At 41.4% G+C, this 23,060-nt stretch overlaps 1 protein-coding gene across 1 annotated transcript in view; it reads left to right on the forward strand.

Annotated features, from left to right (window-relative positions):
* Positions 1-4,222: 4,222 nt before the first annotated feature.
* The window catches only part of slc25a26 (solute carrier family 25 member 26), a 66,532-nt gene continuing 47,694 nt past the window's right edge, over positions 4,223-23,060 (forward strand). Inside the window, exons 1-5 of the mRNA XM_034697725.1 lie at positions 4,223-4,421; positions 7,982-8,138; positions 8,808-8,926; positions 14,200-14,304; positions 14,688-14,735. Of these exons, the coding sequence (XP_034553616.1) occupies positions 4,389-4,421; positions 7,982-8,138; positions 8,808-8,926; positions 14,200-14,304; positions 14,688-14,735 (462 nt within the window). The 5' untranslated portion in view covers positions 4,223-4,388. The remainder of the gene's footprint in view (positions 4,422-7,981; positions 8,139-8,807; positions 8,927-14,199; positions 14,305-14,687; positions 14,736-23,060) is intronic.

Consider the following 23,060-nt stretch of genomic DNA (forward strand, 5'->3'; position numbering starts at 1 on the left):
TATATCACTAAAAGCTTTATCTTCAGTGATTTTCTCTGAGGGTGAAGGAGGTCTTGACAGCTGATGCCTCTGTTGCGACCACTGAACTGGACAGCTCTAACACAGAGCTGATTACACCCGTCCTGACCAATCGAAGGCCATCACAGTTCAAACTGTGTGACAGCCCTCCGCTCAGCTCACCTGCTCTCACTGAGACAACGACAACAGAATCCATCAGCGTGCCTTGTGGCGAAATTGATCGTTGCAATCAATATCAACCAGTGAATCCACTGGCACTGCTGCTGGTGCAGCTGCAGAGGAGGAGGAGGAGGAGGAGGAGAAGGCATCAGGAGGAGTGCTTTGCCTTGTCTGTGATCCATCTATCTTTGGGCAGGAGCTAGGCATGGGATCAATATGCTACAGGCAGCTCATATTTCACCGCTGGCCTAGACGGGATGAGAGGGCAAAGGGGGAGAAGGGGAAGATGGGATGAGGACGTGGCTTTGTGAGGCTCTTGGGGTTCAATGGAGAGAGAGCAGAAATCGAGCCGCAGAAACAGGTGATATGAATGCAGGCAAAGGTGAGAAAGGAGAGAGAAGTTTTTGGTTGTGACGTAGGAGTCAATAGTGCAGCAGAGGCTTATACACTACATGGACAGCAGCGCAGTCTGACAGCTTGTCGATTCAGTGAATTTATAATGAATGTTCTTTTATTCTCTTTCTCCCTAACCTTTCTCTTCCATGTATCACACCTCCCTCCTTCCTCTCCTCCTGTCACCTCCCTCCTCGCTACGTTTGCTGCTCTCCCTCCCTGTCACAGACTCATGTAGCCTATCATCCCGAGAGTAAAAAAACAGACCTATATGAAAGGGGCTTAGTTGCATTTCCTCCGGCCCCTGCTGTTGCGGTGTCCTAATGATGCAAATGTTAGGCCGCCTAATGAGCAGGAGTTATGTTCCCGATGAAGTTTACCACAATGCTCGACCATCTTGTCTCATGAATAATATCACCGTGTCACACTCAAGATGTGTGGTCCTCTCAGCTCACAAATAATGACCATTACAGATGGTGCTACCTCAGGAAAAAAAACAGTCAATTGTTGGTTTATAAGTGTGTCCAAAAGAGCGACTGGGCCTTTGAAATGAGGGTAATGAAAATTCATTTAGAGATAAGCAATCTGCCCTGCCTAAAGGAACACACAAAAAGCGCAAAAGCACACACACATAGGTAGAATAAGGTGTCTAAAAACTTTAAGTAGAACTTCATACACCTTCTCACCTGTGCAAACACACGACCCTGAGTTCATTCAGGCTGTCACCCAATACACATGCTCTAAAAGAAAACTCACTAGTTGTCGGCTCTGTGTTATTACAATAACACTTATGGCTGCTTGCATTTCTCTCCCTCCCCACCTCATGCCTTAATCCACTGCGATTTTGCCCTTCAGTGTTTCAAAGACAGCCTGCAGGCTAGAATTGCCCTCTGCTGACTTGTGGCTGACAGTGAATAAGTTCCCCCTCTTGTCTCCTCCCTTTTATCTCTGAGATCATACTCGGAGTGGGTCAAGATCAATGGTGCTCCCTGCAAATCTGCCTAGACTCTGGGTGCTTCTCATTGACCCTACACAGGGGTAACTGAACACTCCTACTCTCATCCAGCCAGCTTTAACATTAACTTCTATGGATAAATTCACCTACCCCTCACAGGGTGCTCATCAAAAAGACACATACCAAGCTGGTGCAGATCAGTTTTTGTTCGACTCACATTATTCTTCTCACAGTGTTAGTTTTACTCCTCACGTATCTAGTTGAAGTCATTCGAGAAAACCTAGGTGAGGTGAGGCTAACAAGCACCTTGTAAGTTTTAAAAGGTAAAAAGTACTCAGAAGTAAATAAATGTTTCAAAAGCAGCGAGTCAGGCTACTTTCTTCGGACATGAGCTCCATATTAAACTTCCAGGAGGATCACACGTGGTTCACACTTGGAAAAACTGGTTCAGTCTTGTTACTTTACCGTACATTTTAATGTCACTTCAATGTTTACTCTTAGTCCATTGGGACTTATGGAAATACAGCATTTGGAGCACCTTCGACAAAGATCCCAATACCCTTGGACATTCAGTGACAGGGTGATAAATGACTTCACATGATGGAAAAGACAGGACTCTGGACACTGCAAACTTCTTGACAACAGCTGAAAGAAGAAAAAATCAATTTCAGGTATGGCACAGAATTAATGTGCTTTATTGACTTCACAGAGGGACAAAATCTTCCTTAAGGATGGACTTTAATGTAAAACCAGCAGAAGAATGGTATTGTGCAACAATGAATAACCTTTGGAAATGTTCAGTGAAGTAAAGCATGACTAAAATACACCATAGAAAAAGAAACCCTTTCAGAAAATGAAAGATTTGTACGTTACTGTCTAAGAGGTGCTTCACTGAGACAATAAAATTGTGAGATGCAGAGGCTAAGTGATGCTATTGCCATCCCCGGGCACAATACAGAACAAGACAGCAGCCCCGTGCAGATCCAGCTGGGGCTCACATCCAAAGGGATCCCTGTGAGACCCGCTTCAACAAGATGGATGACGGGCACTGAGCTTCAAACTGGGCTCACTCAGCCCAGACATCATTGGGTCCGGGCTGAATAAAGAGGTGGCGGCCCCTCGCCTGCTCTTCCCTAATAGGAGGCGCTGCCTGGCTGACAGCAGCACATAAATAACCCAGGCAGCATGTCACTGGAAAAGAACACACTCACCTGTGCACACTCACTCAGTAGGATCATGAGGGAGAGGTGAGAATGGTAATAAAGTGTGTATGAAGGTAGGCCACAAAAAGGGTTTTTTACCTTTTCAACTTTCATCTTTTTTTTTCATGGAATGCATTTTGTCCATACACCACTCTTGGTCACAGCGCTATCATTTATTTTGATCAAAATAAAACTTCAAATGTATTTTTCAGGGTTGTGTATCAAGTGAGACCATAGACTGTAAAATAAAATGGACGTCATCTTGCTCGGCTCGAAGTGAGGCCGCCGCAAAGAGCAGCTCCCCCTAGTGGCTGGCTGCAGTATAGGTCAAAAACTCTGTCTCTCCCATTCATTTGAATGGGGCTGCAGTCAAACTTTAAAAAATGAATACATGTCGTACGAATGTTTCTCATATCCGTATGCTGTGGTGACGTAGTAATTATTTGACTGTTTTGTGTTCAAGGCCTCTTTTTTTCTGAAAAGTTCCCTTTTTGTTTGTTATCAGAGGTTAAAAAATGGGGTTTAACATCCGGCTTTGCTTTGATTGACAGCTGCCGTAGAGGGAAACTTTGTAGGACCTTTATGCTGTAGGGCGGCGCTCGTTACCATGGAAACACATAAATTCCCTACTGTGCAGACTCTGGCTGCAGAAAATGTACAAGATGTCTGTGTTCTGGAATGAGATATTTTGGCTTCAAAACCATTCAATACGAAAAGGCGGAGCGACGCTGTCCATTTTATATACAGTCTATGAGTGAGACGACAACAATAATTTTCATCCAGTCAAAACTATGATTTTATTCTTTTTTTTTTCTTAATAGTAACTTTGTGCAATATTGTCAAGTGCAATACACAAGTGCAATAATAACAAACTGTGCAATATTAAGACTGGGAAAAGTCAGTCTTAAGTGTGAACTTTGTTGCTCTGTGATTGATTTGTATGTTGTGTGTGTATGACAGGGTTTTTTTTATTCCTGTATTTATTACTTTTATACCTTGATTGTTTTTGTCTCTTTTAAATGGCACCTTATGAGGACTGCATCTTTCAATTTCGTTGTTCTTGTTGCAATGACAATAAAGGCATTCTATTCTATTCTGTTCTATTCTATTCTATTCTATTCTGATATTATGTCCTCTACTAACTCCTCCCCCTATTCCCTCCTCTTTTTCTGGCAATGTTTCTATGGACAAATCAACTATGGAGACATGAATATCCTAGCTGAAGGCTTTATTAAAAGTTTAAAGTCTGCAACAATGACACAGGATACTAAATAACTACCTTTAAAAAAAAGTTTTCACTTTCTTTTTCTGAATATTGTGTCCTCTTTGTATTTTCTTTTGCAAACAACCATCAACAAACCTGCATTTTAATACTTGAAGTACCTGGGGTTGAACGACAGCACATCATTGCGTTTTAATGGATTTATTGAAGTAACAGGGATGGAATCATAGACTGAAGAAATAAGGATGGAATGGACTCGCTGCTGTGTAGTCCGTTGTCACGTGAGTAGCACATGACATGACGTCATGCGGAAGTAGCTCAACCAAGATGGCAGCGTCCTTGACAGGCATGTTTTGATTTGTGTTGAGTGTCAAACATGCTTGAAAGTTACAATTTAACGTGTTGCAGGACTAGCAGAAGGAGACTTTGAGAGCGGAACATGGAGAGACGACAGTTCGTTGCGTCCTTAGTGGTAAGGTGACAATTTTGCATAAAATGCAACGTTACATTAGTTTTGCAAGCAACTTACCTTTAGTGAAAGCTGCATTTGTGCTGAAACGGTGTTCGTGTTTAAAAAGCACAACACCACAGGATCCATTGGTGGACATAATCTGTTCGTGTTCTTCAAATAAGCCGATGAAGAATAAAAATGTTTGCATTAAAGTGTGCAACTTACACAAGCTCAAAAATACAATATACTGATGAATGGTCTGACATTTTGGATGTAAGTTAACCTTATTATTTCACATACTATCACAGACAAACATTGACAGAACGCGTTACAGTAACTGTATTGCGAGTTTTCCTGTCGAAATTGAAAATCATATTAATACTGCTATACATGCTAATACTGTTACTAAAGATAAGAGAATATATCTTTGAGAAGTATGTTACACAAGCCGGGAGACGGGTTAAGTCTTATTATAAGACACATCAAAAATGAATGATATAAAGGAGAGGATATGGCCGCAGTGCTGTAACAAAAATGACAGACCTACACTAGATACAAGTGAAAATGCAGCTTCTTTCTGTGTTCAGGATTAACGAGGACCTGTGTCCCTCCTGTAAATGGACTTTAATGAGACATTATTAAGATCAAGGAAATATCCTCAACATAACCCCAAGACATAGGCTTCAGAATGCATAATTTTCCCTTGGTTCTAAAATAGAAATATTGTTTTGTCCCTTGTAAATGCAATAAAAGACGGATGAGGGGAGATATTACAATACCATATTTGTTATAGTGTTGTAAAACGAGTAATTAATTGATGTAGTAAAAGCAAGTTTACAAGCTCTTCTCTGAGTACTTTTATTATGTGGTATCTTATTCTCTTAACTGCAGAGTTTCAGGCAGGCTCAGAGAAAGATGCTTTTATAAGCCTTGTTTTCTGAACATGTTAAGACAGAGAGGGGTCATACTTCTGGATGAGATGCCTCTTTTTATAGAACTTGTTTTCTTTTTTTGTGCTCGAAATTTTACTTTATTAATTTGTTGATACAAGTGGTAGTTACAAGCAATATATTGATCAACGCAAGCAACAACAGCATGCTTGTGAGAAAAGATTACCTTTTTCAAATAAGGAAAGGGAGAAAAAACAAAACAAAACATCATTGTAATAATAAACCAATAAATAGATAATAATAATGATAAAGAAATTAAACCTAGATGCATTTATTAGCCTTGTTTTATGATCAAGTTAAGACCGAGAGGCGTCATACTTCTTGATGAGATGCCTCTTTTTGTACAACTTGTGTTCTGATCAAACATAATCTGCCACTGAGGTCTTTAAGTTTTTCTACTTATGAAGGCTGTATGACCAAAAACATTCTGCCTCCTTAAAGTTGATTTCAGTTACCTATAGTCATTGAGAGTGGCCCCACGCTCTCATTATGGCTTTATATATGCTGCATAAATATTTCAGATTAACTCTAAGTTTTTACGATACTACCTATAAAACGGCTTTGCTTCTGTCTGTTGACGATTTTGTTACAATGTTACAATGTCATTTAGCAGACGCTTTTATCCAAAGCGACGTACATACGAGAACAAGAACAACACAAGCAAAGATCTAGACAAGAGGAAACAAGATCCGTAAGAGTAACAAAGTGCTTCAAGTCAATTTGGGTGCAGGTACTGCCAAGCAGTGTAAAGGCTATGCACAAAAATAAGTAAGGGATTTTTTTTTTTTTTTTTTTAAATAAGGAACATCTACAATGAAGCAACCAACCAATTTAAGACCTTCCATTATCATCATCAACAAATAACATCACCACAATAATGACCAAAGTACCAAGTGCTGGGTCCCTCAAGAGCTGAACACAGATTCCCAGAGTAGAGCAGGACAGTGAGAGTCAATTGTAGCTGGAAGACATGATCTGCCACTGGGGACAACAGTGGAGAACAGTCTAGCTAAGTGCATAGTGCTTCCTAAAGAGCTGGGTCTTTAGCTGTCTTTTGAAAGTAGAGAGGGACTCTGCAGATTGAATGGAGTTGGCCAATTCATTCCACCATTTAGGGACAACAGAAGAGAAGAGTCGAGCTAGTGATTTTGAGGCCTTGTGTGCTGGAAGCACTAGGCGCTTTTCAGAGGCTGAGCGTAGCGGGCGAGAAGGGCAGTAGACCTGGATGAGGGGTTCCAGGTAAACTGGAGCAGTTTTGGTTACTGCTTTGTAAGTCATGCGGTATGATATGAACTGAGTAGTGGATTGTTGAGATTCTGGTAATCCAAGCGAAAACTGAATAAAGTAATGGTCAGAGAGGTGAAGAGGAGTCACACTCAGATCAGCTGTGGAGCAGTTGCGTATCAGTATCAGATCCGGTGTATTGCCAGCTTTGTGTGTTGGAGGCGTTGCAATCTGTTTTAAGCCAAAGGAGGATAATAGAGAGATGAAATCAGTTGCCTGTGCTTTATCCATGTGGATGTTCAAGTCTCCCATAACTACCAGTGGTGAGCCATCATCAGGTATGTCTGAGAGTAGCATGTCCAGTTCCACAATGAAGCTGTCCAAGTGTCCCCCTGGAGGGCGGTACACCACAACCATGTAAGCCTTTATAGGTGCAGTGACCTTTATTGCATGGTACTCAAAGGATGTGTTATTGCTCATTGGTTTAAGCTGGTTGAAGTTCCAGTCATCAGGTAGGATAATGCCTGTACCACCTCCTCGGCCCGTAGAGCGAGGTGTATGAGAGAAGATTGCATCGACTGAAAGGGCAGTTGGTGTTACAGTGTTTTCTGGGCGGATCCAAGTTTCTGTCAGGGCTAGGACCTGAATGTCGGACAGTTTAGTCAGAGAGTTAATGAATTCTGCTTTGTTAACTGCAGACTGGCAGTTCCAGAGGCCAACTGGATTTTGGATACATATGTTATCAGTTAACAGTCTATGATAGGTTGTTACAGTTTAACTCTAGTACCCACAAGCAGAAAAGGTCAATAAGTTGCCTACATCTTAAGCTAATTCAGTCGCACCTTTACATGGTGTTTCTCCAAATCCTAGTGATAATATTTTAGTCGTATAAAACAATGACAGTGACACTTTCCAGCTGAACTATCTTCTTTTTTTTAAGTACCTCATTATTTTGGTTGCAAAGTGTGCATCTTTAATGTTGTGAGCATCCTGTAAACTCTGAGCAGAATCTCTTACAGCAGCACATGAAAAGTGATAAAAGCTTGGATGAATCTATACACGCTACCTGCTTCAAATACCAACAGCAGATGGTGAACATTAGCAGCATAGTGTTTAGCAGCAAAAGAGAGACATGTATCTCTCAGACCAAATAAAGGCTGAAGTAGACTTAATCTTGAGCTGATATAAATTAGATGTTCAAAATCACAACTTTTAAGTATTTTTTTGCATTGCCCTGTGTCTGCATGATCTAAAAAAGTTATTGACAAGTTTACCGCATCAAAATCTGTTGCTGCTCCTAGTGTCAAGAAAGTCTTTGAATACAGGTTCAGGTATATGATCTCCCAGCTCTGCTGTTGCAGAGTGTGTCTCACCACTTGAAGTCTCACAAAGTGATGGTCTCTGCAGGCAGGAGGCTGTGCAGGGATGTGTGTGGATCTGACCCTTTTCCCCCTGGACACCATTAAGACAAGACTGCAGAGTCAGCAGGGCTTCTACAAGGCAGGGGGCTTCAGGGGCATCTATGCTGGAGTTCCATCTGCTGCTGTCGGCTCCTTCCCCAACGGTAATACAATCATAGTGATGGCTGGGTGGTACCGTATGTTCTTGTAAAGCTTTGTAGTGCAGTTTTGTGTACCATCCAAACTAGATTCCTCTTGTTTGCAGATTGTTGGCATAGATGACACTTAAGTGTCGATGTCAACACACCACTGCATTCAAAAACACACAAATGACTGAAAACAAAGTCGGCTTATTGTTTATTTGTCTCTTTTTTTCCAAGGACATTTGAATGGAAGATGGAAGACATGATAGAGTAAACACAAAATAGTAAAATAATGGTTTAAGACTTTAGTGTGCAGATAGGACCACTAGGGAATCAGTATAGCATAAGGACACTGTGTAGTATTTAGTTAGTCTGAGGGAGTAAGCCAAATCTGTTTTATTAGTATATCAGAATATAAATATAAATGATTACCTCATCTGTTAATACATTCAATAATAAAGGATCAATTTGTCCAACAAGCGAGAGTGTAAAGAGCTAAACTCACCCACATAAGTCACTCTCAACTTTCTGTGCCTCCCCCCTGTTGTCTCACACACACACGATGACTTACATACACACACAAATGCTCACACCTCAGTTTCTCCCCTGTCAGTGGTAGTGAGGGATATTAATTGCTGTATGCTGGTTGACTAATGGGCCTTAAATGGCTGTGGTTCTGCTTGGTTTCAGCCGCTGCTTTCTTTGTCACCTACGACTGCACAAAGTCCCTGCTCGGCGCCGGAGGAGTGCTAGCAGCACCACACGTGGCACCTGTCACTCACATGTTGGCCGCCTCCCTGGGAGAAATAGTGAGTGTGCCTGTCCTTCATTTTCACAACTTTTGACTCCTCTCATTTGGATTTCCACTCCTCTTTCACTTTCACTTTGACTTTTAATGCTTTTTTATCTCTGTAAGGCCGATTAGATTTGAGTAGTTCCTTTCTTGTTGCTCTTCCATGCACTCATTCCCCCCTCTTTGTTCTTTCCCTGCTCTGTGTGCCCACAATGAACGCCACAAGCATGTCCGTTATTGCCTTTCTAATTTCACCGACAAGTATGCAAAAGGCCAGCAGGGGGGGTGAAGAAGTATGTGTTTTTGGCTGTGGATCCCAGAGTCCAGCTGGTTGAATTAAAGGAGCTTCCTCAGGACTGCCTCAGCATTTCCCCCACTAGCTGGGTAAATAAGATCTCATTACTGCCTATTGACTCATCTACTTTCCCAGCTCAGGCCCCCAGACTCTGCCAATTTAGTCAGGGGAATTCAGGCTTGAAACCAACAAGAAGCGGTGCAATTTCCTCAGCCCATCCTCTCCAAATCACTCACAGGGAACCAGAGAGCCTGAGCCATATGGGGGCCGGGTGTATTTACATTGGCATAAAAGGCAGGAAAAGGGATGTTGGGTATGGAAAGAGGATGCTGCCTCCTGCTATACCACCATGGCTTCCTGCAAAATACTAGTTTTCAGTATTCATGGCTTTTGGATGGATGTGATTGAGCCAAGTTTTGCATGTTTATGAAATGGGATTATTCCACATGGGAGGGTGTTCACTGTACTGGAGTTTATCGGAGTCTTGGTGTCTCAATGTGGATAAAAAGACATACGCTACTCTCATATTAGCACACATGCACTGAGGGATTTATTTGTATTGTAAGGCTGGCACAGTGAATGTGTCACAGATGCAGACACTGATGGAGTTTATAAGTTATGTCCAAAATTGATGCCTTTCTCCACTTTTTGTATATGATGCAGTCCATGTCGGGGTAAAAGGTGAACCTGAGGTTGCGGCTACCTTTAACCCCTTCCCCGCTGTTCTGGATTTGAGCACATCAAAGGCAGAAAATCCTCGGAGTAGAGCCGAGCAGAGCAGGGGCGGTATCCCACTGCATTCTGGCAACTGGATACGTCTTGTTCAAAGCGAGTAATCTTCAGGCTTAGCAATGAAAGGCCTTCCCTAGTGCTGCCCGGAGTGTTTCGCAGGGTCTGAACACCTGCACTATGATGCAATCACTACCACATATGATTTTTTTAGCCCTCAGACACTGCTAATGATTTTTAATTAAAAGTTGTTGGCCAAGTAAGTGCATCAAATTGTTAAGTATATTGCTAAAACAGTTCAGGGATGAGTTGATTCAGTATGATTTCAGCTGGGGGTTTTTTTTGCAGTTTTTTCCATCAGACATTCATCTTCTACTTTGCAACTTATTTGCAAGAAAGGATTGCTTGTTTCGTCTCTTCATCCCACTCCTATCTTTTGTTCTGCTTGGAGCTGGGTAGGAGGAAGCTCTGTCATTGTAGGAACTCAGAGCAAGAATAATCAACTTGTTGTCTGCTCCTTGTCTGTTTATCCTCTTCATAAGCGCACAATCTCTTCCACAGGTGTCCACTGAGTTGTTCTTTAACCAACTGTTTTCCCTCCACAGCATTTGCAACAGAAGCTTTATGGGACTTATTGCCTTGCTAATCCCATCCCCCGAGCCTCCCTCCATGGAGGATGTGCTTGACTTGGCCCTAACTTTCTAGAGTTTATTATCATCGTACCAGAGGGAGTTATGGCTCTGAATTGATTCTGCGTAAAGTATGAGATGGGAATTGAGAAAGAGAAAAGAGAACACTTAAACACACTTTAATCTTTTTACAATCTCAATAGTCAGGCCTTTTGTCTGTAACTCATCCAGAAAAGAGTAGAACAGTCTAAACATATTAAAGGTGAAGACCAAACTTAAGTCCTTAATTACAGTTTATATCACAGGAGAGGGAAAATATGTACCTCTAATAACACAGCTGTAAAGGAAAAAGTTATTTGAGATTTTAGAAAGAGTTATTGAAATGTCACAATGAATGCTTCTTCTATGAACCTACCAGGTGTACATGTAAACAAAAAGCATGGCAGATATAGACTGTGAGGAAAAGATGCAGACAGTCAGAAGATATAGAGAGAAAGACCCAAAAAGGATCCGTATAACAAGAGAAAGCCCCCAACCAGAAGCATCCTAGTGTTTGTGCGACTGCGATGCTGGGACGCTCCCATAAAGAATGTGTAAGCTGATGGCGTCTGTCAGGCTCTAGCAGGCTGTTATCCAGCCATTAGATCAGATTTATCTTCATTCCCATTCACCCGACGTATGCCCTGAAAGCTCATTTGTCAAGGCCAGGCGGCAAGCTTCTCCCGCATCTATAAACCCCCTCCCAGCGCCTCCGCCACCACCTCAACACCACACATCTGTGGGAGGATGTACTGGAAAATGCAGGGTGACATGACAAGATAGGGGGACAGCATGAAGATGGGCGCGAGAGGGAGGAGCTTTGGGGGGAGAAACTGGCAGCCACTTAACTTGGCTCTGAGAAATAATCCATGCATCTCCTTCGAGAAGCACCAGGCTCTGTGATTTATTGGCTGTTGTTTTAAATTTAGAGACTCACGGTGTCCTCATCTCTTCCCTTTTCTTTATGACCTTTTTTTATTTCCTCCCTTCTTTTCCTTTCTTTGAAGAAGCCTTTTTCCAGTCTTTCCTGGTACTGTGATACAGTTCCAGGATTGTGAATTTGATGAAAAGACTGGAAAACTAGTGGGTCTGGGATTACTACATTTGAGGGTTCATGATGCATTTCAGGGAAAGAGATGTAGACTCTTTGGCCAGCTTTTGAGATTTGAAGATTTTAGAAGTTGGAGTTGTTTAAAATGTTTTGTCCAGAGTTATTCTGGGATTTATTTAAGCATTGAGGAAAATAAAAATAAAGTTTATTATGGTGCCTAATAATAATGCTGGTACTCCTTGACCGACCACTTCATCCTAAAAGCCATGAGCGGTAAAACAGAGATAAACCAAAGGAGGGCTTGACTGAAGGTTTTAATGACTCAATCTGCAGATTGATCTGCCAGCCTCCCCGATTATGTGCTGTGAGTCTCTGCTAATTTCCCATTCCTTACTGTGGTTGGCCCATGATTGAGCGCCTGCATCTTACCTTGTTCTTTGGCAGCCAGTGCTGGAAATTGAAAACACTCTCTGTCATTTGGATTAACAACAACAGGCCGAGGGAAAATGAGGGGCTCCAATCACAGGCAGGCGGCCTCCTAATTAATACTGCTTGACGAATCCAACAGCTCGTAAATAAAGATGAATGGGACAGAAATTGAAAAACTTGCCAATGGGTTTATAATAAGTTTACCAGCAGAGGACAGCAGGGAAAATGAAGGGCAAGAAAGAATATAGAGGAACAGACGTCTGTTCTGCTGACAGCCTCATGCTTCCACTAAATGTGAGGAGGCAAGCCTGATTGGTTGAAAGACACCTACCTAAATCTTTCATTCTCTCTGCCTGTCTTGAAAATCTGAGGGCATACTCCCTCCACATCTCAAGAAATAACTGTTTTATCCACTTGTTTTCGAGCCCCAGCCCTTTATCATGCCCTCACACATCACCATTGTTTCCCCACTCTCTGCTGTTTTCTGAGATCTAAAATGGCCTCAGAGGTTGCACGCTCTATCCTCTCTCCACCCAACACCATTCTACCCACCCCGAGATGCGCAAATTACTCCCAAATAAACAATGTCCCTAATTTATTTGGTATAATCTCTGACTCATTCCGCCTCCCCCTTTGCAGTGACAGGAGAGGAAAGGCCGTCTCAACTCCGGGCCCCACATCCAATTACGTCAGTAATTACTTGTCATAGCCACTTTCTTTCTATTTAGCCGCCTTAGTCTGCTCCTTTGCAGAATTGGTTTGGGGAAAACATGATGTACAATGTATTACAAATGGTTACTTGACCAAAGGGAGGGCAAATGAGATCTGTGAAATGGGTGCAGTCAGCTCTGTTATCACAGGGAGGTGATGGTGGGGAAAGTTTGGCCACTTGGTGGTACTGTTGCACCGTGGTTTGGCTGCAGCTAGAATATGAGCATACTCACCTGAAATATCAATAAGACTTGCGCTGGATTCTTTGTAGACACCTATTCAAGTCTTTTATATTTGCTCTTATGCACAGGGAATGAGGTTTATCTGCTCATTGTGCATTGAGAGGAGGTACAGCTTGAATTTTCTCGCTGCAGAAGTCATACAGTGAAGGTGAATACAAAGCTGAGGAATTAACTTTTAATGATCCATAGTTAACAGGACTTCAAGACATACAGAACACAAGCTCTGCATTAACATAACCATATATTATGTCTGTTCATCGTTTCAATTCAATCTGACTTTAATTGACTCCCAGCAACAACCCTACAGGTTCACAGTCTTGCTTATGAGGTGTCCTTGGTGTCTGGTGGTAGAAACAACAGAAAGGCTGACAGAAGTGACCCCTTTAGCTGCTGTTAGGTAGCCTTCTCCCTCTCACAGAGTATGTAAGTGCTGACTTATCCTCCAGGACCCATCTTCCCTCAAGCCTCTATTTGGGCTAAACTGCTAAATCAGTATGGAAAGCTAAATATTGACAGCCAAAAACAGGAAAAGGTGCATCATGTATTTTTGCAGTCACTATTTTCTCTCTCTGGCTCACCCCCACATCATAGAGCTGTGGTGAGGATGGCACCGGAGGACTGGCATCTGTATGACCAGGGGGGAGTCACAGCAGGGGGGCCAGCTCACCAATCGCTCTGTAAGATTGCTCGCCGTTAGCCGGTAGTTCCGCTCCAGTGCAGGATAAATGGGAAATCAAGTCACCAGGTGGGCAGCTGTGCCTGCCTGCCTTTAGGGCTATGGGAGTTATGAGGCATAAATATTCATGTCTATCTTCACTAGCTGTTGGCAGTCCATATTTTTGTTGACATATGGTGGATGGGTTGGAACTGGTAGTGGGAAGTGGTTGCTGAGATGTGTGTATGTGTGTCTGTATCTAACAATGTGTTTTTTTGGACATGGTTTTGGACACACACACACACAGTTCGCCTGATGACCTTTTTGCTTGTTACTCAGGTGTCATGTCTGCTGTGTGTTTTGTCCTACTAATTGGCACCATTGGAACTGAACTATAACTCATTGGCCCACCAGCTTGATATAATTGCTCTCCTTAACTTGTGCTATGTTCTTACAGTGTGCCATGTAACACACAGACTAATATCAGTCATACTCTCTCCATTCTGCAGGTGGCGTGTTTGATCCGGGTTCCCACAGAGGTGGTCAAACAGAGGACCCAGGCCTCTCCTTCTTCCACTACCTACCGCATGCTAGTGACCACACTGAGTGAAGAGGTACTCAGAATCTAAGGCACTTGTTATATGAACATCTTACTTCTATCAACTTAGATCATTAAGTTTGTGGTTTTGACGTCCATTACATTCAGTGATTCTAAAACTTTGCACACACCAAGTTAGTTACAAAGAAAGTCAGTTTGGGTAAGAAGCAGTCATATTTGAATTAAACCAAACCCAAACATGGTTAGTAAATGTTGAATGCTAGGGCAAAAATAAGGATTTCATGACATAAAACTATGTCTGCAAACAAAATAGTTCATAGTTGTTCCAAAAAGCTGCAAATGTTTCCACCCCAAGGAAGTTAAGATTTTTTTAAATACTGATTTTAATGTATCAAGTTTGTTTTCTGACTTTGAAAATGTTCTGATTTCTCTTATCAGGGTTTCCGAGGCTTGTACAGAGGCTACGGGAGTACGGTTCTTAGAGAGGTAGGATTGATTCAAAAGTTTGTGTTGCTTTTGGTACCCCTCCTGTCTTTATGTTAACAGTCAAAAAAATGACATAGTGGTTTTAGACATTTAAAATAACATCATAAAAAAAGTTAATCTTTATGCTGATGACCTTGTTGTCCCACGTAGGTCACGCAGAGACAACAGCAATAGTTCATAACCAGCTAAAACACTCCTCACAGGAGCTTTAACACACAGTCAAAGTCACACCTTGGGGCGTAAGTGTGAGGTAAAGTGAACATACTACTGTTGTAGACCTACCTCCCTGTTGCAGTTAGATTAGGTTAAGGTTGATTTAAGTAGAAACTTTTAACCTGTAGTGAGCATCCTGAAGTCAGACAAAAACAACTAATAATCGAACATGAGACAAGTCATTATGGTGACAACATAACAACAACCAAAATACCTGATCCAAAAAACATGGCACACTTGTTTTGTCTGTCTTTGGTTGGTTTCAGGAACCTGCAAAGTACATCTAACAGACTACTGAATTCAATTTGGAGAGTTTTACCAAAGACAATTACTGGACTACTTAAAGACTGTGTAGTGAATTCTTTTTGATTGGTTGGACGAATATTGAGGCTTTCCACTCTTGTGACTGAAGACATTTTAATTTCTCTTGGGCTTTATTGAGGTTAGAAATATTGATTTACAGTTTTATCCCCCCTCACTTTCATCTCATTCAATTACTTGAGCAAGATGCTCTCCCTCCTGTTAGAAGTACATCTGATTAATTAATGCAATTAGTTGTGTTATAAATGCAAAACAAAACAAGGATAAATGAGTATTGGACCGCTCTCCCTTGATGGCCGCTCACCTTTTTTAATGAAAAGATGCTCCAGTTCTTTGATTCATGATCTTCTGGTTAATTGCACCTGCAGTGCATGATAACCCAAAATGATTGTAGCAAAAGCTGTATAGATCTCTCTCTCTTCTAGCCCTCCCCAACTGCCTAATAAGTTTCGATAGAAGTGGAAACAGAATGAGAAAAGAAGACAGAAGTATATGAAGGTGACACTTGTCTTTCGATCCTTTTTTTGGGAAGGTGGGTGAGAGCGTAATCTAGTCCCCTCTGCTGTGCTAGCCTGTACTTATTTTCTGCCTCACTAAACTGATGTTATTCACGCAAATTCCATCTGGACAGCCGGGGAAAAAAAGGACAACAAGACACTGTGATTTCTCCGAGGGGCTCTGAATAAATGAATACATTTGGAGGCTGGCACTCGGCCTGTGTGCATACTAACACTGGTAGATGAAACGCAACGGTGGCGGCAGGGATTTGGGGCGCGGCAACGGCAAGGGATGCTCCGCCGTGATTGGCTTTGACGTGTGTCAGGAAGGTAATTCATTTTCTCTCGGCCTCCTTCGCTATCTGCACATCTCCCCCTCCTTCGACCAAGCAGCCCTGTCAGGATAAATTTGTTTATGTTGTATGGTGTCACACCCCCTTTCCCTCCCAACTGGCCCATTAATTGAGGGCCCTCTTTGTGTTATATATACAGGAGGGTTCAGAGGACATATCTGATGGCTGTGATATCACATTAGTGCTGGATATGGGGTCTTGAAGCTGACCTCAACCATGGACTTGAGATGTGGCTGATACACATAATCTTACCTACCTGAGCAAGTTCTAAACACTAAGATTTGCTGTTATACATCCTGCCCCAACTTTGCCCTAGGTTTTATCTAAAAAAAGAAACGTATTAGGGTTCCTGCACCACATTAATCTTGACTTTTCGTGTCTCTCGTCTTTAAAACAAACTGTCAAGTTGTTCGCAGAGTTGGCACCTTTCTGATCCAGCTGGGTGGAGCATGAAATCAATGAGATTCACATTGTTGTGACTGAAGTTAGGGTGTGAAAAATGACTGTATTCAGCTCTGAGAAATTGAGGATGTTTTAATTAAGATCAGATAGAGTTCTTCAGGATTCGAAGGAGGCTGATTATTGTCTGGGTGTTCATTTGTATTCTATTGTGGATGATTCAAGTACCTCGGACTCTTTTTATAACTTAATCAAGACTCTGTTTATATTTCATCATCTGGTGATGCCTGTCATTTGTGCAGGATCCCACACTTCAAGTTGTAAGTGGACTCCACAAGCATCTCATTTGGATAGTACTCCCCTTTACCACTAGATGGCATGCTAAGATTAGCATTGCCTTAGTTGTTTGTACCTGGCTTCTTCTCATTTCACTCCTCTCCCCACTTCTCTTCTTTTCTCCCATCTTGCTTATCGTCTCCTCCCTTCCCCATTACACCAATCCAACTTTATGACATTTACGATCAGCAGTCAGTGCAGTGAAAATTATGACTTTTTTTTTTATAGCAAGCCCTTTATTTTTCTGATCTGAAGCGCTGTTAAGTGATCTCAGATTACATCTTAACTGCTTCAGTTTGTGTCTGAGTAATGAGCCTGAGATGGGTTATTATAAAGTCTTTTAGTAATGCGGTGCTATGAGGGCAGTAGAGGGTTAGGTGTAAGTGAAGCTGACAGTGTCTGACTCAGTCAGGAGTACTGTCTGAGAACAACATACGACCACTCTTTCATACATACTCACTCTTATGTTCTTTTACCGACTCAGAGAGCTGCTTCATCCAAACCCATTCTCCTCCCATGCAGAGAGGGAAGTTAACTGAGTCTGAATGGTCCACAGATGAAAACCTTTCCCTGCGCTTCTCTTTGCTGGTGCTAAATATACACTTTTCTTTAGCCAGCGTTTGAATCAGCCTTAAGTTTCTCCACCCAAACAGCTGGGACCTGGAAACCCAAGGTACAGGATCTGGCATTAGGAATTATGAAACACCTCTCGATCCACACCTCTGCTTCCTCTTTATCCCTCTCTTCTCTGGTCCCTAGTTGATCCCTTCTCCACTTCCTCCGTCAAGGTGTTTGGCTGTAAGGAAAGACTTACTGTCTTGGGTTTTAAAGGGTACCCACACGCCAAACTACATCTCTCCAACTTTGTGTTTTCTGATGTTTATTCCTGGTCTGAATGGATACTGAGGATTTTAATGATGAGTTTTAAAGCATTAAATAGATTGACCTTTGAGGTACAGATAGGTAACAGGTTCTGGAAAAACCAACGTATGTGTCAGGTTTTATTCAGACGTCACACCAGCTCCAGTGCCTCTTTGTCAGATTCTCCAAGTTTCTGGAACCCAATTGGAGAGAAGAGCAACAAGTCCTCCAAATCACATTTCCTGGTGTCTTAATGAGGATAGGTATAATCTCTTACATGACTTCAGACTTCAGATGAATCACATCATCAATTACACACCAGGGCAGGGGTTGGTTATATTTTTTCCATAATCTATTCTTCTGTTGATCTTTTTCTTTATTGGTCAACTAATTATTTGGTCCACCAAATGACAAAATAAAAAACGAGTCCTAAAACGAAAGTTATGCTTTTAGTGTCATAAAAAAGCAAAACCTCCAAAAAAATGCACAAATTTACCTGAAGCTCCTGTTAGGAGTTTTAAACAGGCAATGAAACAGATTGAAATGAACAGTGATTCTTCTTTATGACCCACAAAACCAAATAAGTCCACTTGTAAAAGATTTACAATTTCTATAACATAGTTTTTAATGCCTGCAACTGCTGCAAGGGGTAATTGTCAGATTAGATGATTGCAGCTTTTTAAAGGAAAACTCTATTTGTTTTACTGATTCCAAAGCAAATATTCATGATGAGTGATGCATTTGACTGTTGAAAGACAGCTGGATGAGACATTTTGTCAGAAATCACAACTTTTACATGTACAAGAGGAGATCAGAAAAGAGATACAAGGTGTCAACCCCCTTTCACGCACACGGGCGCGCAAAGGTTGACACAAACAGACAGTTCCTCACAGGAGCTTTAAAATGACCAAATTAGTATCTGATTCATTTTCTGCCAACTGATAATTTGTCAATCAATTTCTCAACTACAATTCTGAAAAAAATTGGGCGATGTGTAAAATATTGATAAAACAGATTTTGGTGGTTTCTAAACATTTAAACCAAGCGGCAAACTCCGGTCTCAAACGATGAAGCCAATGCGGAAGTGCTATAAACTGCAATACATCGAAAATCTGCTTGAGGCTGGCTGCAGAAACACCGGAAACCACATAGATATGAATGGGAAAAAGACGATCTTTGCAGCATTAATAAACATGTTTACAGCCTGGTTCAAAAAACGGCTTGGCCCTACAACGCTAATCTCTCTAATGGCATACACTGTACGGGGGGTGAATTTTTTTCTAACGTGACGGTTAAGAAGATGTTAATATTATGAGTTTTGCCCAAATAAGGACATGACTGACGTGAATCCCGGTCGGGAACACACAGCCATTGGCTAAGAGACTCACACTACGTCACACTCTGCCTAGTTGAGTTCCGCATTACCAATATGGCTGCTGCCGTCGATTTGCTTCAAAACAGCTCTCAGGAACAGATGGGTGACGTCACGGATACTACGTCCATATTTTTTACAGTCTATGATTTAAACACTAAATAGTGGAAAGACAAAATGTCAAATAATGAAACTGAAAAAAAGTATTTTTTTTTAATGAAAAAAATATATACACATTGAGAATTTGAGACCAGTAAGACATTTTAAAACAGTTGGGACAGGGTGATAGAACACTGAAAAAGATAAAAGGTTAAAAAACATGAGTGAGTGAAGAGAGCATCCCGGAGAAGCAGAGTCTATTAGAAGTAAAAATGGGAAGCCGTTCTCTACTCTGTGAGTGACTGTGTTAGCATAGTTCAGCAATAGAATAATGTTTCTCAGTATAAAATTGCAAAGAATTGGGGGATTTCCTTATCTATAGTACATAATATCATTAAAAGATTCAGAGAATCTTGAGAAATCTCTGTGTAGAAAGAACAAGGATGTAAATCAACACTGGTTGCCCGGGACCCTTGGGCCCTCAAGCAGCACCACATTTTTAAAACAGACATGACTCTGTAGTGGAAATCACTGCATGGGCTCAAACTCGCTCCGTAAACCATTCTTATGCTGCATCTGAAAAAGCAGGTTACAGGAGTAAGGAGGTTAGAGGAGTCGGAGTGCTAAATCGGCCTGCCTGCAGTCCCCATTTGTCACCCATAGAAAACATTTTCGTTTTAAAAGAAAAATATACTGTTTATCAAATGATATCCTATATCAGGCAATAATGGGACAACATTTAACTTTTGTAACATCCAAAACTGGACTCCTCGGTTCTTAAACATGTACAGAGTATTGTTAAAGGAAGACTATATGCAACACAATGAAGACTCCCCTGTACAAACATTTTTTAAACGAGCATGTATTTTTCAAGAATCAATCCAACTTTTCAGTTTCAAAGTTTCAGCATTTGAAATGTTTTTTTTGCACTATTTGCAAACATTCAAATTTTACACAGTGTCCAATATGTTGAGAGGATTCGGGTCGTATTTGTGTAGACTTAACACAGTCCAAATGCTTTAAAAAAAAAGATCATTAAAATGTACTTTAACCACAACTTTTTATCCTAGCTCAACATATTTAAAATCCGATTCAGCTTTTAAAAAGTGAAACTCTTTTTAGAGTGTATAAAATGTGCAGTCTCAACTTTTTTACAGCCCAGTTGTTGTTTGTACAATAAGTAAGCAGAGTCTGCTTCCACTGCTGGGATGCTTTGGTTTAAACTGTATCAACAGGCATGCAGCAGAGCAGAGCACAGCTGACCCCTGCATAGCCCTTTTTTTGGAAAGAAGCCACTTTTCTCTGTCTGTGACGCAGGTTCAAAAAGGGAGAGGTGAGGGGAATCACTCTCATATCCTGTCTGTGTGAGCACTGATCCACAGAGGCTCATGTTTATACACCCTCATATGACTGAGACAGAGCAGAGGAGAGACAGAGCAGAAAGAGAGAGGGAGCAGGAGAAGCAGAAGGTGTTTATTTTCCTTCAACATATGTAAGGGCAGGAGTTGTGGGACACGTGTGAAGAAGCAGAGCCTTTTCCCAGCTTTGTGTTTCGTCTGGGACCCTGACAGGGGTGCTGCCATTAGGCTGTCAGAGCCAAACAGCAAACCAACTCTCTAACTGGCCTCACCATCTAAAAAAGTTTAACAAGACTGGTTAAAACCAAATGGAAAATGTCACAGTGTTGCACTTCACAAAGAAAATCTAAACCAAGGAAAACTTTAAACTGCAGATTGAGATTAAATATAATGCCTACCTGTGAGATGGCAGATTCACTTACATTGTGTCTTTCCTTGTTTGACTCAGGACTACTTGTGCTTTTCAACCTGTGTCTGTTTGCGATTACACAGTTACAGAATCAGATTTTTATCAGCCTTCAGGAGCCAGGAGAAAAACTTCCAGTGAAATGGAGATTTGGCTTTAATGACTTCAAGGATAGGGCTGAATCTTTTTAAAGAATATGAGCTACTGGTGCTACCTGATCTGTTTACACTGTGATCAATGAGCAGAGGGAGAGTCCTTGAAGAACCTGTTGACTTTGGTAAGTGTGACCCTTGACATGACTTGACCTTCAGAAGAGAGCATGCGTCAGTTTTTGTGATATGGAGATAGAACAAAGTAGCTTCAAGCCATCTTGGTGACTTGAAAGTATGGATAGTTGTTGGATTTACTGTTTGCTCAGGAAGTCTCGTCGTTTATGTATTTGCAGCTTGTTTGATTACAAATAATTTTCATTGGCTTTCTTTAGCTCTGTGCTTCTTAGCTGGTCCATCTGGACCCAAAAAAGGCATTTGGTTGGTTTTTCTGTGTGCCTGAAAAAAGCTGTGGCGAAAAAGACTTTGCTATGCCTTTATTTTGAAGGATACAATGTTTGTAGTAGTATGGCTGTTTTTCACACTCCAGCACAGTAGGTGGGGGTAATGCACCTCAATACTAGTTGTCACCATAGAGTAGATAAAACATGGACGTTGTCTCAGTGACATCACCCATTGGTTTCTAAAGAGAGGTTTTGAAGGCCATGGCCCTAATTATGCAAATGTATGTATAACGCTCACCCTTTATATCAGGGGTATTAAACTAAAATCGCAAGAGGTCCAGTTAGGGAAAATTTCTTGAAGCAAAGGTCTGAAAGATCATAATGTCTAACTATGTAGTGTGATATACTGTATCTGCATTTCATAATACCTGACTGTCAACTTAAATTAATTCAGTGCAATTCAAAAACTTTTGAAAAAAATATTTAAAACAGGGTTGCCAACTTTTAGTGTTTGGCAGGAGAGAGATTTTTATGACATGGAGCTTATCACACTTGCCTTTAATCAAATGCACTTATTTTGATCACACAGGATTGAACAGAAGAATGATCAATGGTACTCATCAAGCGCACTTTTCTCTTATGCAGAGGGCCATTTATTCCTTATTTTCTAAACTTTCTCCATCGCAGTCGTCTGTATCGCTCCATTTCTCCGTCTCAATCCTCTGTATACCTCCCTTTGTATTCTCTAACTTTATCACTATATTTATTTTTCTTTCTACCGTCTTTTCCTGTGTAACTTGCCTCTAACTCTCTCATCTGTCTGATCTGTATAGTCCTAATGTGTACTGTCTGGAATGCACAGACTTGATTGGCTGAGTAGTATCATGTGGTATAGACTACAAAAGATGATCCGGTTAAAATAGAAGCGCGCGTCAGATTTTAATTCAGAATCTTCTGTTTTGGCTGTCGGTCCGGGTCTGTATGGGACGGCTTCTGGGTCAGGACCTGGACCGCTGTCCGCCAGTTAGACCCGTGCTTTGTATTATGCAATGCATTTCCCATTATATCTTAACAGAAAAAAACACTCCTGCAGTGTGTAAAAGTTGCCACATGAGCTACATACCAAACGTTTTTGTACAGGGCTGTATACGTGTTTAATTTTTCTGTAAAAATTAAAATTTTATTATGGGACCCATTAGGACTTCCTTGGCTTTTGCTGCCAGCCTCAAGTGGATAGTCAGAGAACTTCAGTTGTTTCACTTCTGCCATGGCATCACTTATCAACTACAGAGGTTTCCACTTAACATTAAAGGGCAGTTTCAGAAATTAGGGCCGGAACTGTCATGCCCCTGAGTCCTAAAATTACCATTGTAGTCATAGTGTTTCAAATTATCTGACATTAATTCAAAGGAAGTTATCCACAACTGTAGAGAGGCCTCTACTTGCCACATGTTTTCGCATTAAGCGTTTAAACAGTAGTCAATTCTTTGACAAATCCTTATCCGTCTACAAGCCTGAGTTATGGAGTATCACTCTTGCACACTGACCTTATTGAAGATGTTTGCAGGTCAGGATGACCCTTGTTAGAAGAGTGATGGTGTTCTTTAGCTGCAGAGA

This window comes from Notolabrus celidotus, chromosome 1, assembly GCF_009762535.1.
Source record: "Notolabrus celidotus isolate fNotCel1 chromosome 1, fNotCel1.pri, whole genome shotgun sequence".
Classification (NCBI taxonomy): Eukaryota; Metazoa; Chordata; class Actinopteri; order Labriformes; family Labridae; genus Notolabrus; species Notolabrus celidotus.